General features: G+C 35.3%; 2 protein-coding genes and 1 long non-coding RNA gene across 4 annotated transcripts in view; 2 read left to right on the top strand and 1 right to left on the bottom strand.

The window, feature by feature from the left end:
* LOC134666183 (uncharacterized) overlaps window positions 1-16774 on the bottom strand; it is a 428204-nt gene that overhangs the window by 197969 nt on the left and 213461 nt on the right. The window lies entirely within an intron of this gene.
* The window catches only part of LOC134665510 (AFG3-like protein 2), a 229025-nt gene that overhangs the window by 52192 nt on the left and 160059 nt on the right, over window positions 1-16774 (top strand). The gene's annotated exons all lie outside the window — the stretch shown is intronic.
* Window positions 3239-7348, top strand: LOC134665375 (uncharacterized). 2 transcript variants are annotated; one of them, XM_063522310.1, is made up of 5 exons: window positions 3239-3493; window positions 4353-4545; window positions 5148-5258; window positions 6332-6459; window positions 7163-7348. In XM_063522310.1, the coding sequence occupies exons 1-5, from the start codon at window positions 3281-3283 to the stop codon at window positions 7262-7264; spliced, it is 747 nt and encodes a 248-aa protein (XP_063378380.1). In that variant the 5' UTR covers window positions 3239-3280; the 3' UTR covers window positions 7265-7348. The 2 variants fall into 2 exon arrangements, with proteins under 2 accessions (XP_063378380.1, XP_063378385.1); XM_063522315.1 differs by having other exon boundaries at window positions 3241-3493; window positions 5166-5258; window positions 7163-7335.

The raw sequence follows: 16774 nt of genomic DNA, 5'->3' as shown, positions 1-16774 counted from the left end.
AACTGAAATGGTAAATTAAGGTTTATATTAACGTAATTAACGCTAGGGTTATTAGAGCTATTAGGGTTGAAATTGTTTATACCAATTCCGTTAACTCCACTGCACCGAAAATGCTACAAAATTCACCATGTCTGATTAGTTATTACATATATCAACTTACATTTCACCGTATAACCGAGGTTCTTGATAGGGAACATGCAATATATTTCAAAATACATAGCTCAAGCATCGTTTCCTGGACACGCTGTACAAATCGTTTTGCGCTCTTGCAGTGATCGTATGTTGTCCGACACGAAATCAATCACTGACATCTCTTTCCGGCACCTGATGCCATCTGTCTCTCTGCCCATCCCTTTAACTAAGCAGCTTCAATAATGGTTACATTTCTCTTTTTAGAGGTATTTTCAGGGTAGGTACCCAATATTTTATATCTTATTTTAAACAATCTGTAAGTTTCTATCTCTTATATAAATAAATTTAATCCTTCAAAATAAATAGAACCTTTTAAACCCCAAGTTAACTAAAACTACTATCCTATACAAGTAGCTACCTACCTACTGTTACAAATACATCTGTCAAGCCTGTCAGTTATTTGCAATTATGTAAATTTTTTTGTCAGGTAGGTACTCACCTGTCTCACCTATGTTTAACATATACAAGTAATAACTTTCACGTTTCTGTTTCATTCTTTGCAAAAAGTACCGATTTGAGATTTATATTTAAATTCAAAGAGGACAGCTCTGAATGAAAATTTTCATAGGATGCATTAAAATCTGTTTCCACAGCTCTGCCCGTGGGTGCAGTGCAGTGCAAGTCATAAGATAATATTCAGTCTTTTTTTACAAAACATACAACACTGACTGCCGAAAATGCGTTTTATTTAGAGCTCAAGTTTTTAGGGTTCCGTACCCAAAGGGTAAAACGGGACCCTATTACTAAGACTTCGCTGTCCGTCCGTCCGTCCGTCCGTCCGTCCGTCCGTCCGTCCGTCCTTCCGTCTGTCTGTCACCAGGCTGTATCTCACGAACCGTGACAGCTAGACAGTTGAAATTTTCACAGATGATGTATTTCTGTTGCCGCTATAACAACAAATACTAAAAACAGAATAAAATAAAGATTTAAGTGGGGCTCCCATACAACAAACGTGATTTTTGACCAAAGTTAAGCAACGTCGGGCGTGGTCAGTACTTGGATGGGTGACCGTTTTTTTTGCATTTTTTTCCGTTTTGTTTTTGCATTATGGTACGGAACCCTTCGTGCGCGAGTCCGACTCGCACTTGCCCGGTTTTATTAAACTCAATTATAAGAAAACTAATTCACGTGTATTTCGTAAGTATAGTTATACGTTATTACTGAATCGCGATTAGAAAGGGATTGAGATAGCTGTCAATCCATATTGATTTTGACGTAAGTGTATGGAAATCTGTTATTTCTATTACCCTTTCTGATCGCGGCATGATAATATTACATAGCAGAAACGAATTAAGCTCCCACGACAAAACGTTTTACTTCTATTTCCTATAATTAATCGTATCTACTAACATTATTTAAGGTTAAGTAAGAACTTGATACGCCCACTACAATTGTATATCTCGTCAGTATATCACTTGCACTGCTCCTTTTGTCCTTCTGACGGCAATAACAAGTCCATAAACCGTTTTTACTGCTTTTGTTCGAGTAAATGTATGTAGGTTTGACTTTTTAAACAATGACCGTATATTTTAAAAGAAAATCCGATAATTCTCAAGATTCCTTACGGCTTTTGAATATTAACAAAAGACTTAATGCAAATAAAATATTTTATGTCTTCAGGAGTGAAATAAAGTCCTAAAGTTGAAAGTGCCTTGACTAGGATCTGCATAGCAAAGTAATATAATGCATCCATCCAGTTACTTAGCTGTCGAGTATGAAATACACTTAAAATGCTAAGTTACTATATGCCAAATCACAATATAAATAACTTAGTATAAATTTTACTTGAACTTGGCGTTCAAAAATGATATATTCATATCCTCCTTACAAGTGAGGAACCTGCGATAGATTAACAAACTTATTTTGGAACTAACACGTTGAATCTTTGACACAATATACGTATAAAATCGGTGCAATTCGAGAAATGAATTAGCGCGAATAGAAGCGCGAGCCGCCATAAGGTACCTTTTTCCGTGGAACGTCACATAACTTTACTATTTCATATCCAATGAATCTTTAATCCGTTTCCCGAATCGCGGCGCCAGCCGCCTTCAGGTACCTTTTGCCGTGGAACGTCACATATCTTTACTATTGCATATCTAGTGAATCTCTAATTCATTTCCCGAATCGAGCCGAATGAGTAATTATTATGTTGAAGTTCAAATTGTCAAAGATATTTAGAAAAATATATAAATAGCATTCATTAACAGGACATACCCATACATATTACGTATCCAAATTGTAGAACATATGAGTACGTAATATGTAGGTGGTACTCGTATTAAATTTGAGGCAATGTGTCAGTTTGTCGGTCATTCATCTTTTCCACGTAAATTAGGTTATCCTGTACACTGTGTCACGACGTCGTCGCAGGGATTATCTTATTACTCGAATTACTGCCTACGCTGATTACTTGTTACTAAAATTACCGTCTTGTTTTAGCCCTAGAAACTTATAGACAGGACACTTTTTTATTGAAAAAAGACCCCTGAAACTAGATAGGTAAATAATAAAAAAGAAAAGAGAAAATATTAATTCGTCAAGCTTCTTCACTCTTTTTAAATTCAGTATTTTACGATCATTTTACAACATCAGAATTTTAATATTCACACAGATATTTATTTAATTAAGTTAAGCTTAAAGGTTATTTAATAAGATGTCGTTTGAGATAAGATCGATTATTTTACCTTATACATTATTTATTGTAGCACTTGCTGTTGTAGACTGCCTGCTACGAGTAGTGAGTATCTGTAGCATTCGTAGCACACCTACTACACATATTATTATCCAAGTAAATTTCAAATCGAATCTGATTTCAACTCGTATCGTATGTTAATTTTACGAAATCAAGCAGTACAATTTCTATCTTTTACTACATTTCTTCCTAGGTAGTCCCTAACTTTATATTTTTATATTTCTATTTGATTAATGTGGTTGCGGTAAAAAATATTGATACACTTAAATAATTACACCGTCTATGAATTCACTAACTCCATTCTAGTCATTCTATCTTTTCATAGCTCTTTACACCAATCTGCGACTCAAAATTTAGTGATCTGTACTTCAGCATCAAGACACTACATTTAAAATGTGCCGTATTTTGTTAGCAGTTTCCCTCCTAGTTGGCTTAAGTTACGTGGAAGCTTCGGGAAACGGTACAAAATGTAACGGTTTTAACGCGAACTTCGATCTTCAGAAAATAATAGGAAAGTGGTATGTGGTAGCAATCGTGCCTGAAGCCATGTTCCCTGACAAGCAGAAGGTGCCGTGCTATGAAGTGGAGTTCAGTGAGATTGAGGAGGTGAGTGGGAACTATTTTGTGCCCTGACTCATGCTGTCACATAAAAAATCAAGCATTAAAAAAATACTTTTCCAAGTATTTTTCTAACATGAAAGAAGACGAAGGCGCAGAAGAAGGTGAAGTAATGGCATGTAAGAAGTTTTGGAATAAGATGATGTTTTACCGCGCAATTCTATGCAACAATTATTTATAAGTTATAAACTAGTTTCACATTCAAGTTATGTTGCACTGTGAATTATATTGAATAATTACGATAAAATGTATAGGTATATACAGGTTGATTTAGGAGACGTGAGCAGGACTAACACTGCGCATTTCGTAAATTATAAGTAACTGTTTCCTATCAGTATTAGTGAGGTTAACGTTAATTTTCTAGTCATGTTGAAAAAAAAAGTTATTAATTTATTTACGACATGGATGGTCACCCTAACATTAGAATACTAAACTACCGATATTCTGTGTCAAATTGAATGTCATCACTGTCATCACGGTCTGGTTACTTTTGAAAACTCGTATGTCACTCTAGTATGACATTTTATTTTCTTCGTAAAAGAGGTTTTATGTTTATTAATTAGGTCTTGTACCCAACCATGATTGTAGAGAATTAAATTTGCCCTCACCGAAAAGTTGAAAAATAGGAAAAAGTGTGGTTGTTTCACCTAAATACGACGGTGATCGATCAATTATCAGTTACTGAGTGTGCAGGATTAGTCCTGCTCACGTCTCATGAATCACCCTGTATAAATAAATACACGCAATTTTTTTTACAGCCTCCATCCTAAATTACAGGTTATGTAAGTTGGATTTAAAGTTTTTGCCTAGCGTGAATAACATTTCCTCAAGACACGTTCTTTTTCAGTCCGGTCTCCGATGGCTCATGAACGCAACGCACATAACACCACACCCAAAAGATCTATTCGACAAGAAAGGAATCTACATAAGACAACGGTATCACTCGGAGCACTCATTCGACGTCTGGTCTAAATCCCTGGAGGGAGCTAATGGATGCTTCCAGCAAGTTATGTCTTTAAACACCGACCTGAGCGATATAAGTAAGTCTTTCATTATGAAAATTTTAATACCGTCGTCTAAAATCTGTATATTCCTTAGTTTAAGAAACAACTGCAATCTACTCAAACTTTCTTGAAATAGCATTATATTTATATAGAACGAGGGGAATTGTTTAGGCTACGTATTTTATTTTTCAGTTATTAATCACGTTAATATTACCTAAACATTTTTGTTAGTGCAAAAATCTGTATGTTTCAACCCTAGCAAGAAAATCCTATGTGTCAATTTAAAATGTAAATAAATTTGTAGGGTTGTCACTGATATCAAAATATTTCATTATAATGATTTTGTTTTACTTTTTAATTCAGCTTTACGATTATAATCTTACGAAACTCGATTGTAGATCACTTAGGGTCGGTTGTACCAAACTGTTCGTATCGTTAAAGATTTCGGTAAATTTTTATGTATGGGTAGTTTCATAGTAAAGCGCCGGGGCGCGGCGGCTGACGTTGATCAGTCTGTTAAATGTGGTTGGTGCAACTGGCCCTTAGATAACACTATCCTTTCCGCTCACAGGCTTGTGTTTCATGAGTATGATGTTTAGTTTTTTTTTCTATTATAAGATTAAAGCTTGTACCTTTAGTTGCTTTTGTTGCTTCAGCCGACCGACCATCCGAATTTGCGATCCCGCCTCGCCATCGTCCCGGCGATTGGCCACCGAAACGCTTGAACGCTCCCGTTTCAGTGAGCGTCAGTAAGTATTTTTTCTCAAAAATGGACGGCAAAGTCGACTTTGCCGTCTAAAAAATTGGTCGCGAAGCGCTTAGTTTATGGTCAGGCAAAAATTAAAAAGTTAAAAACATTGCAGTCTCGATTTTGGGACTGCAATGTTGCATACAAATTCCATTATTTGTCGAGTTCCAAACTTTTTAAAAGTTGAAATTACCATATCAAATGAAGGCACAGGCCCATTAAACAGCCAAACAGATGAATAGTACCGCGACTATTTAGATGTCTCAAATAGGTTGGCGTATTTTTGGCAAGAAAATACACTTCTATTTTTTTATTAAAAAAAATAAAAAGGCGGCAGAACGTTGCTTTTGTAAAATATTTCTATTTCTTGCACCATTTTTGAGAAAAGCACTATATATGACTCGGCTGGAAGGCTACTTGCTGGCTTCGGATTCAATTAAACGGACTCCCAAGGTCGTCCGTTTAAAACGAATCCTCAGCCTGCAAGTAGCTACTTCCGAGCCTCGACAATAATGTACTATTACTGCCCTTTTCGAACTTTAAGATACGTCAGCTAATATATCTAGAAACGATATGGATTAGATATGTCAATGTCAAAAGTGACATTTTTGTTTGAAGAAACGTCACATTTGACACTGACATATCTAATCCATATCGTTTCTAGATCTATTAACTGACGTATCTTAAAGTTCGAATAGGGCCGTTAGTCATTTTGTTATTCATTATCATCAGCCTATGCCGTATCAAAATCTTTTGAAAGGATTGCTATAGCGACTGGTAGTCTGCAATTTTGCCTATTGTAGTGTCCGACTCAAGTTTAGATTTCGGTAGGTTTCAAACAAAATTAATTTTTCGTTCGAAGGTTCGGTTTCGGACAAAAACTGTCGAACCTTTCAGCCACGCTGAAACTTAATTACACCATTTTATTTTCGCTAGGCTAGTTTACTGTAATGGTAAATTAATTCCAATTAGTCTTTTTAAATTAGTGTTCCGACACGCACTTGGCTGATTTATTAAATCACTACCTAAGTTTGCCAAGATTACAATTAACCATTACCATAATATTATTTGTAGAGCACGCCCTCTCCCATGAAGCGAGTATGCAGCTCCACATGATCGAGACCGGTAAAGAGACCGGCCCCTTCCTGCTCCAGATCCTGTGGGGAAACCACATCACGGGGGTCATATATCAAAAGAGCCCAGTATGTATCATTTACTCTTAGGGCCCGATTCGGATTTTGAAATAGACATCTATTAGATATCTTTTAGACATCACCAAGATACGATAACGATATGTTTAAGATCTAACCTGTCAAATTTGACATTTGCGCGATTCTGCAGATACTCTTGAACGATTTCCTTCCGAGGATATGACTTAGAGATCTAATTCACATCTAATAGATATCTTACTCTATCTAAAGTAAAAGTGACATTGGTTGCCCGAATTGCGCGGCAAAAGAGAACTAGTTGTTATCTAAACTATAACGTATTAGAATATATATATATATATAGTATATCTAGAATGGATCTAGTACGTGTCGTCTCTTGTGAATATCTTGAAGTTCGAATACGGCAGTTAAAATTTGGAATAGTTGCATGAAAGTTTAATGTACGTACCATACGATGTATAATTTTAAATAAATAGTTGATACAGATGTAGTGCATAATTGTTTTCCATCATATATTCTCGAAAACGTTCGTATTTATCATGCTACTTCAGTCAACCTCAGTAGTTTTTGTACCTAGACAGACTGAAATAGCAACTTAGCAAGACACATTCGTACGTTTCCGTGAAAATACGATGGAAAATAATTATGCACTACTAATTGTTAAAGAAATTGATTCGATATCCGAGTAAAATATTCAATTTGAAGTCAATTAAACATCGACTTTATTATTTTTCAGATTATTACACAAGATAAGCTGAAACCTGTATCTGAAGTGATGGTGAAGCTTCGTGGTCCTCAAAGGACTCCGAAACTTTGCGACAAGAGATTGAAAGACTAAATTAAAATCAGTGTTAACCTTAGTCTTACATATATATCCTAAAATTTGGTAAATTTTGCTAAACGTGAAATTAAATAGAAATTTACCTACATTTATATTCCATTTTATAATATAATCAATCTTGTAATAAAAATGTAGTTTAATATTTTAAACTTTCGCGTTTTGAACACATATTAACTCACATTATAGACGGGGACAGCCGCGACCACGACCAGTGAAACCTGCGTCGAAACGTCGGTAAATCAAGGTACTTAATTGAATATAATTCGCATTAGACCCATCTATAATGTGAGTTAAAAATGTAGTTTTCCTGACACAAAAAGTAGTTTTTTTGTAGCAAAATGAAGGTATTATTATTTGGTGCATTTTATTTTTCTAAGGTAAAATGTGCATCGATTTAAAAAGTAATGCATCTTCTTTGGACGCTTGTAGCCTGAGCTCAGCTGTGTCCAGTTAGTAACAAATTGTGTCTTCTCACGCCACCATACCACGATACATTATTATGTGGAAACACCGATAAAGCAAAAAGTAGCTGGTCGGTTTACAAAGAATAGGAAATATCACCAGAAAGGATAGAAGGAGAAAGATAATTGCATTCTATATCTTATAGAATATGGCCTATTTTGATAAAATCATTTTTAGCTTTAAATGTAATTAATTTTCGAATATTAGTTAGCTCTTCTCATTATCACTAATGAAATACATGAAAACTGGATAATTGAATACCTATGACTAAATAAAATAAAACCAGGCATTAAGAAAACAAGGTTTACTTAGAGAAAACTCGTTTTAACTTAAAACTAATGTTTATTACAATTTGTAATTATTAAGTCACAAAAATCCGCCACAAAAAGTGAGCCAGCCTTCAATTATGTGGCGACGGAAAAGTATTTATGACTCTTAACCAGAGTTGGGCAAAATGTAATCGATTGACGATTAACGATTAAAATTAACCGACTTAATCGCGAGCAACGATTAAAAGTGACGATTAATTAATTTTAGTCGAAAAGCTCCGACTAATATTGTCACGATTAAATTAATCGTCGACTAATTACCGGCGATTAATTTTTTTAATCGATTAATTAGTTCGATTAATTTTCTCTCGATTAATTTTAGCAATACATATGGTCTTTTTAACCGACTTAAAAAAAAAGGACGAGGTGCCTAATTCGTCTGAAACATTTATAAATAATATAAGTAACAGACGAATTTTTATGTATGTTCACTTGGAGACTATTAATTTCGACCGTCTTCGATAGGATAGTATCCGTTCGATGTAAGTAGTAAGTAATTACTGCATTGACAAGTTGAAACCTTATAGAAAACAACTGATAAGAGGTAAGTAATGTGTTTGCTCTTTCATACACATACGTCGTTCTCTTTCTAATTTTTATACCTGCGCTACAAGCCCTAAACCCTTACCTAGAGATGCCGCGCTAAGTTATCCGCATTATTATAGTAACCAATGTAACCATCTTATACTATTGAAGCACATTTATAACACTGGAATGGTTTTTAATGTGTACGCAAGAAGTTTTGATTTTTAGTTACATACAAAAATGACCACCAGTGTCCTGTCTACTTTCAATCGAGAGTTAATCGAGAAATTTAATCGATTAATATTAAGATTAATTCAATTTCAATCGTATGTTAGGTCGACTAAATTAATCGCGATTAAATTAATCGCCGATTAATTTTGACAATTAACTTTTTTAATCGATTGATTAGTCGATTAAAAAGTTAATCGATTAATGCCCATCTCTGCTCTTAACAACATCACTCTAAATACAATTAAGAACAATTAAATGGGCCTGTTTGTGTAGAAATCTCTATATAAAATGAGCCATGTTTATAGCTTTTGGAACTAAACTTGTAACTATTTAACTGAACTAAATGGTCTGCTTTTTGGCAAGTAGGTAACTATCAATGTGGTGTTAGAACGAAATGCACTGTTTTATCCCGTTAGTCTTAGGACAGATTGGTATCGTGATATAATCTTATTAACTACTTTCCTTATGGCTACGTTTTCAAAGTTATTGTTGTTCACTGGTCACGCTAAGCATTATTGACTTTTAGTATAACATTTTCAAACGGATCGGAAATGTTTTATGAACTGATTAGGTAAATTTTGACAATTGGACAGGATTATATAGATATTAACGAGTAGGTAGAAAGATAAAAACCTAAAATGTAATATATTTAGCATAATCAAGTTAACACACAACACAACGACACAACGGAGCCACGCCGTTTTGTCGTCTAAATAGTGTTTAGTTTTAAGTTTATAAAATACATATTTATGTTAGTCTGTAAGGTATTTGTAATATGGGCCTTGTTGCTTGAATTAAATATCTAAATAAAATAAATAAAGGTTCCAATATTTCTTGAAAAATTGGTGTCAAAAACAAAAATGCCAGTAATTAATCTTACCCTTTCACGAGTTGTTGGCCCCGGAATATTACGTTATCCTTCTTGGACGGCTCATTAACTGCGAATATTCATAAAGTATCCTATAAAAGAGTTCATCACTCAACCCTTTTGGTTGCTAAATGTCGCCAATATTGTTTTTACATCACTCTGTTTTTCTCTTTTGAAGTAAAATAAAAATTCTAATGTAGTATTATAAAATACAAACTAATTGGACTGGTATATTAACTAAATTAGGTTTGGTGGACAATATGAATTTACCTAGTAATAGTTTTCAGCCCTAAACAAAGTTCAAAAGTGTGGTCGCGGCCAAGAGGAAACATAACATACACGCAGCTTACATATACGAGTACGAAAAAAATTATATAAAGTGGAGGTGGAAACAAAGTGCCAAATACATAGGCAACTACCCATTTTTCTATCCCAAATTGCAGTTATAATTATTTAATAGGTAAAAGCATAATGGCATCGTACATACTACTTGTGTATAAAATAAAAAAATCGGATTTTGGAACTCGCCGCCCTTGAGGAGCCTCGTAATTATAACTGTTATGTGGTCCTAAATTCAGAACAGACATTGTGACGACAGCTTATAAGTAATTCAAGTATTTATTTAGTGATAACAGCGAGATATTTCCCAAAAAAATATTTCGCTAGCAGATATAAGCAGATATTTTACATAATGGCTAGTATTATATAAAATTAGTAAAAGGAGCACCACCAATGACGTAGGTAGGTACAGATGAGAATGATAAATAAGTGATTCAGTCGAGCACTCGTAAAAGTTTACGAAGTACCGTACCGCCCCAGAACTATGGCGCAATCTTCTCGCCCCATAGTAGGTAATTCAATATATAGAACACTTGATAGCCGCCTACGATTTTGATCGAGAATGGTAGAGGAGCTTATTGGCTAGTTTGAAGACTGCAGTCCACAGTTTAATTTATCATTTAATCATTGCAATCATGTACAACATTATAAGTTCCTGTTATAGGAGCTACCCAGTATATTATGGAACTATAATTAGATATTTACTTATTTTTCTAATTAATAATATCCTTCTGATACTACGTAATATTTATGTAAACCGCCCGCTAGTCTTTCATGACATTTCTACAGAGCATCGTGTCGTTACGGAAGACTATTTATCAACGTCTCGTCTAGGGTTGCCAACCATCCGATTACAACGTGACATTCTCATTTTCCGTCCCCCGCCTTCTTGCTTAGATTTACTTATAATTCGCCTTTTGACTTAGTCCCTTGTTATTAATCTGTTGCATCATTAATTACCATCACTTCAGGTTTATCCATTAAGCTGTGCTTCGAAATGTTTCCTTCTAACGATTTGTTTCTTCTCTTGTTACATTTCTATTCATTAAATTAAGCACAATGAATATTGATAGAAAAAATCAAGCTTCAATATGCACATGGTTTACTTAACCTTTCGTATGTCGATGCCTGCAGTAAGTATTGAGTTCTAAACTTCTTCTTTACCAAAGTATATAATACTTACTAGGTTACTTACTTTCCGTAATAAGAAACGTGGAACTACAGTTTAGCCAGATATACTTACGGAAATCACAAGTATCAATTTATGTATAATATTATAACCGCTCACTTTTTTCATTATTAAATATTAATATGCATCTGGTAGGAATTTGCATTTCAACGCGTTGCAAGCTGAAAGCAATCTGCTTAGAACCGGACGAGCACCTGGGTGCAGTTCACCTGCATTTATTAATATTTTCCTTTAGTTAAACCTATAAAGCTATAGGTAAGTAAAAAGCAGATATGGATACATGCTAGTTTTTAATATTGAAAGGATATAATGTCTGCTACAGAGTCTTATTTAAACACTTTGCATTAAGTACCAATAAATGCAGAAGCGGTTGTTATTATTTACACTCTGCGATAAAACTAATAGTTTATTATTAATGACCCGACATAGACTACCAGTTTTTTACTAAATATGTTAACAAAAGAGGGACGGGTAGTCTATCTCGCCGCGAGATACTGTCGCGCAAATCATGTGCTAAATAACCCGTCTGGTAATCCGATATAATCTCCGCAAAACTGAAAAAGGGTAATTTCAAATGGACTACCTACCTTCATCATTCTGATGAAAGACGGCAATTGAAAAGTAATGTGCATCGTTACCCTTCGATATATAAAACGATGAACCGGGTACTCTTTATGCAAAACGGTGCCATCCGAAAAACAATGCGAAAAAATATTTATGTCTCATGCGTACCATTGAACATCAAAAACGAGGCCTCAAATGAATGCAAATTTACTTCAATGAGCGGCAAAAATGCATTTGCATAAACGTTCTGTATAATATGCATATTAATAAAGAGCTTAGTAGGGGATGACTGACCGGCTGCTCAAAGTTGGCTTTGTATTGATTGAACTAGAAGTTTAACGTAAAATTTAACCAGTTTCTCTATCAATCTATATGTACTTAGGTACCCTAAATGTTCGAACATCATGGAGGTTTTTAGAAATTTTATAAAAATTGTCATCGTATCAACAGATAAAATTAGATAAATTGGCATCGTATTAACAAATTAAAGCTTATTTTTTGCAAAAACTACTTTCAACTGAAAAAAACTGCATGACTTACATATAATGCAAAGTTTTCTGTCTAAACAGGAGTAGTGAAATATAATTTAACTACATACTTATATAAATACGTACCTATAATTTTCTCTGCGTTGGTATCATATACTAACATAACTAACATGATTAAAATATCATTCTGATATCAGTGTACGTTTGATAGGGCCTGATAGTAAAATAAGTGCCACAATATTAATTCCAACCGAGAGCACGCACATTGAATGCTTCGTTTGTATATATACTAGTAACGCTTACGTACCAATATGGCAGTTAAGATAACGGGACCATAAAAGTAGATGTTTTATTATTCAGCAGCCGTTCGGAATACACGGCAATGCACTTCACATAAGCCCTGTGGCTCTATGGCCAATAAAGTCGAAATCGATTGTGTCAATTGTGTTTTATTATTTTCAAGACAATCTCGTTTCCGATTGCGAATTACGCTTTAAAAATCTTAGAACTTACCCCATAGTATTCTTGAAGTCCGAAAACCGCACTAAAGTAAAATTATAAATTAAAAAAAAATACAACCAAGAACAAGCTTCATGTTATTAAGGGCATTTTTTGGCACAACCAGACCAGCTTGAAAGCATCTATTTTGAAATCAGTGTGTAAAGTTACATTTTATCTTCTAATAATACAAAGTAATCTAATGCAAGCCCATGGGGTCCCAGCGCGCATAAGTTGTTCGCAGAAATCGCGAAGCGTCTGGTCGACGTAACTGGTGACCAAAGAGCTGGTGGCTACCTCACACAACGTATCAGCATTTCGATACAGTGAGGAAATGCCACCAGCATCCTTGGTAGAATGCCTCAGGGGCTTATTTTAGATTAAAGCTAGTTATTTATTTCGTTTAGTGTACCACTGTATATATATTGAATGTAAATAAATAATTTTAGCATTAAAGAAAACTAAAAAAAATGCAAGTATGACATATTTGTTTACGATAGATAGAACTTTAAAGATATTATTTTGAGTGATATATATTAAAAAGAATTAAATTGGATGAGACTGTTTTATATTTGCAGTTGTTATAGATTTTCTTGCAAATACAAACATAGTTATTAGACCGCCCAAAGACTACAAAAACGAACTGCCCTTACACGCAAAAACACAGGAAGTAAAATCAGTTAACCCATTCAGCGCTAATCCCGATATGTCCCGGTACGTAGAGTCAAAACGCTCTACGTACCGGGAAACCCATCGGCTACGACGTAGCGCTACGGCCGTATCTCAGCGGTGAATGTACAACAACTCTCGAAGCTATCACCATTTCTCTCATCAACTACGGCCTTTCCTTAACCAGACCAATTTATTTAAATATGTACATTGTAGACACTATGAAATTGTATGTAAGTCGTAAATACTTCAGATATTCTTACAATAATTTCAACATTAATTACATAATGCAGGCAGACCGAAAATGAGATGGCGGGACGACTTGGACGCATTTTATCCGGATTGGCGGGAAACTACAAAAAACAGGATCGAGTGGAGGAAACGAGGGGACGCCTTTGCTCAGCAGTGGGACACTCAACCAGGCTAACAAAAAAAATTATATAACACAAAATTTTCAAGTATTAGGTAACAAAATATAGCCAAAATTATACCCAAACTTCTTTCTTATTCTAAGACGTGAACATTACGAACATTACGAAGCGTGAACTAACTAAGAATTAAAACTACTTACTTATATGTCTAGATAGTTAACTTACTTTTAATGCAAAGAACTATGGCAAGGTATTTACGCAAATATAATCTATGTAAATAAATATAGTTATGTTGGTTGAATCTCCTCCTCTGGTCCTTAACCAGGTAAGTGTCAAAGTACTATGGCACATCTTTAACACCCCTCACAAGTAATACTACGCCACTGACCTATATGCACCCTCTTCTTGAGGGTTCTTTCAATTATTCAGAGTACTCCATGGATGGCAGGGAAGGGTTGATTTTTTTTACTTTACGGAAGTTATGAATAGGACCTATGCTTACTTATAAAAATAGGAAACGGACCAAACATTTCTTTGTAGACTAAAAATGCTAACGACATTTGAATTTAGAGTCAATTTCATACGAGTATTAACAAAATTTGATACCAAAGAGGCCAATTCGAACGTACACTTACATAAGAATGATATCTACTAAATGATGACATTGTTATCGAGCGTTTCGCTCGTACTTGTCCGTACAGGTATTGGCGTGAACGAGACGCACGTTAACTAAATGACATCATTTGGATATCATTGTGGCGGCAGTGCACGTTCGAATTGGCCTGAAAGCAAAGATTTCAAAAGTAAAGATAAGCCCTTTCATATATGTACTGCCAGTGCGCACCAACGAACTGGCCCACTTCGTAGTGCCCGTAAGGCCCGTCTTTACGAAGTAATATATAACTCAGTACCTGAGAGTCAATAACAGAGAATTTGGCTTCAGATTCAACACTTGACGTCTAAACTTAAAGAAATACCTATCTTCTTTCTAATTCTAATGCCCTGGAACCTTATTAGTAACTCGAAGTAGCAGGTATATTCAAAAAGGGGTATCAGGTTTTCTCTGCCTTGAATTATGAGATGGTATTAGAAATTAAGTTTATAAATTATAAGGTTAATTCAAAAAAATACACTGTGCTGCATATTGATGAGATAGATTAGATTAGGGATTAGTGGTGGTAAACATATTTACGGAAATGTCTCATCTCTCCATTTCGTTCCTTTGCAATTTAACTAAAAGCGGTTTAAAATAAAAATGAGTAATAAAAGTTTGCTTTAAGTAAATATAATTATGAGCTAAGTGTCTAACTCAGCTCTCTTAAGGCTCCCTATGGTTAGTATAATAACATCAATTTCCTTTAAGAACGCTCTCCATCTTACAAACTAACATTAATTGAAAATCATAACCCAGCGTTCCATTGTAAATTGAAATGTTTGCCAAGCGAAAACGACACTTGGGTATATAAAATTAAAGTGTATCTGGAAATTATTTGATTTCTGGATGTTCTGGATACTGCAGCACGTGTTTGGATATAGCCTTTGTTGGAGAAAACCTTGGGTGAATGTCAAGGTCGAATTACGTAATGGGAGCATATCTAACTCTACCGTAACAGAAAGCAATAATTAATTGTATGTATTTACTTATCACAGAAAGAAGGCGTGCGCGGAGCCGAAGCCAACACGTAGAGGTGTTTTGACAGAGGTACACCGACCAGATGTTGCCCTTCCCAGTGGCATGGGACGAGCGCAGAGGCAACATCCACCAGGATATAAAGGCTATTAAAAATAGATGGAATCTAAAATGTACTAGGCTATCTGGTGAAAGCGATGGACTACATATTGTGTTATGGGATATAAAACTGGACAGGCCTAATAAAATAGTATGCATTTTTATGGGATGGGCCCACGCAAAAAGGTTAAGGGCAGCTGAGGATAGAGAGGTGTCACTGGACATTACACATATACTACTCACCACTTATGTTTCCGCATGTATCCTCGAGAACGCAGCTCTGTTGGCTCTACTCTGGACGGCCGGTTAAGACAAACTTCTTCCGAGTGACAAAATCCCCAGGAGCACTCGGGTACATGGTGTCGCTACTCCCCAACAGCTCGCCACATGCTGTGTTGACTGATTGCACTGGGAAACTTAGCGGGTGAGCGGGTCGTCACATCCCTACGCCGTGTACCTAATTGTTTTTATTACCAAACTACATAGTTGATTTTTGATGTTGATGAGGCTAAAAGCGCAATTTCATCAGGTCATGTTCATATTTGTGTTTATTTCCTACTAATTTAGTGACATTGTGTGACAGGGACAACATAATAAAACACTATCAATATTACTATCTAGTTGTCCCTCTCACACGATGTTGTATAACATTTTATAACCGCCAATGTCGGAGCAACATTATGGAACCCAACTTTTATTGCGCAATAACATGAATACTTCCAGGCGAGTTAGGAAGAATCCTAACCAGCGTGCAAGGCCAAGGTCACCTACGATCTCTAGATATTCATTCGCTGGAGAAGTTCAAGGTTTATCTGCTCCGCTACAAAGGGATAGAGAATTTATGCAGAATGTTGGAAATAGCAAGGATCTAACTAATTCCAGAGGCTATGCTTAGTCACACGCGTTAACCTACTGTTACTTTTATTTTTTCGGAATTGGATTTCTGAGTGAATTTTAGCTTTGTTATATGAATAATATAATGAAAAAATATTGAATAACAATAATAGAGTAGGAATTTTACAACCATGCCAAATTCGGAAAATTTCGATCCCTATACAATCATACCTTCCTGGCCGGTTTCGACCACGGCGACTGTATAGTACTGATTACTGAGAGCGACGTTCGTGAGCTCTCAGGTGGCTGACATAACCGATCTTAGCAGTAAATGTACGGCCACATTCACTGCATGTCAGCACCCCTCCGACAAAATTGTAATTTATGACCGCAGGTGGTCGGGCCTTTAAC

This window comes from Cydia fagiglandana, chromosome 1 (assembly GCF_963556715.1).
Source record: "Cydia fagiglandana chromosome 1, ilCydFagi1.1, whole genome shotgun sequence".
Taxonomy (NCBI): Eukaryota; Metazoa; Arthropoda; class Insecta; order Lepidoptera; family Tortricidae; genus Cydia; species Cydia fagiglandana.
This window is presented reverse-complemented; position numbering and strand designations above follow the sequence as displayed.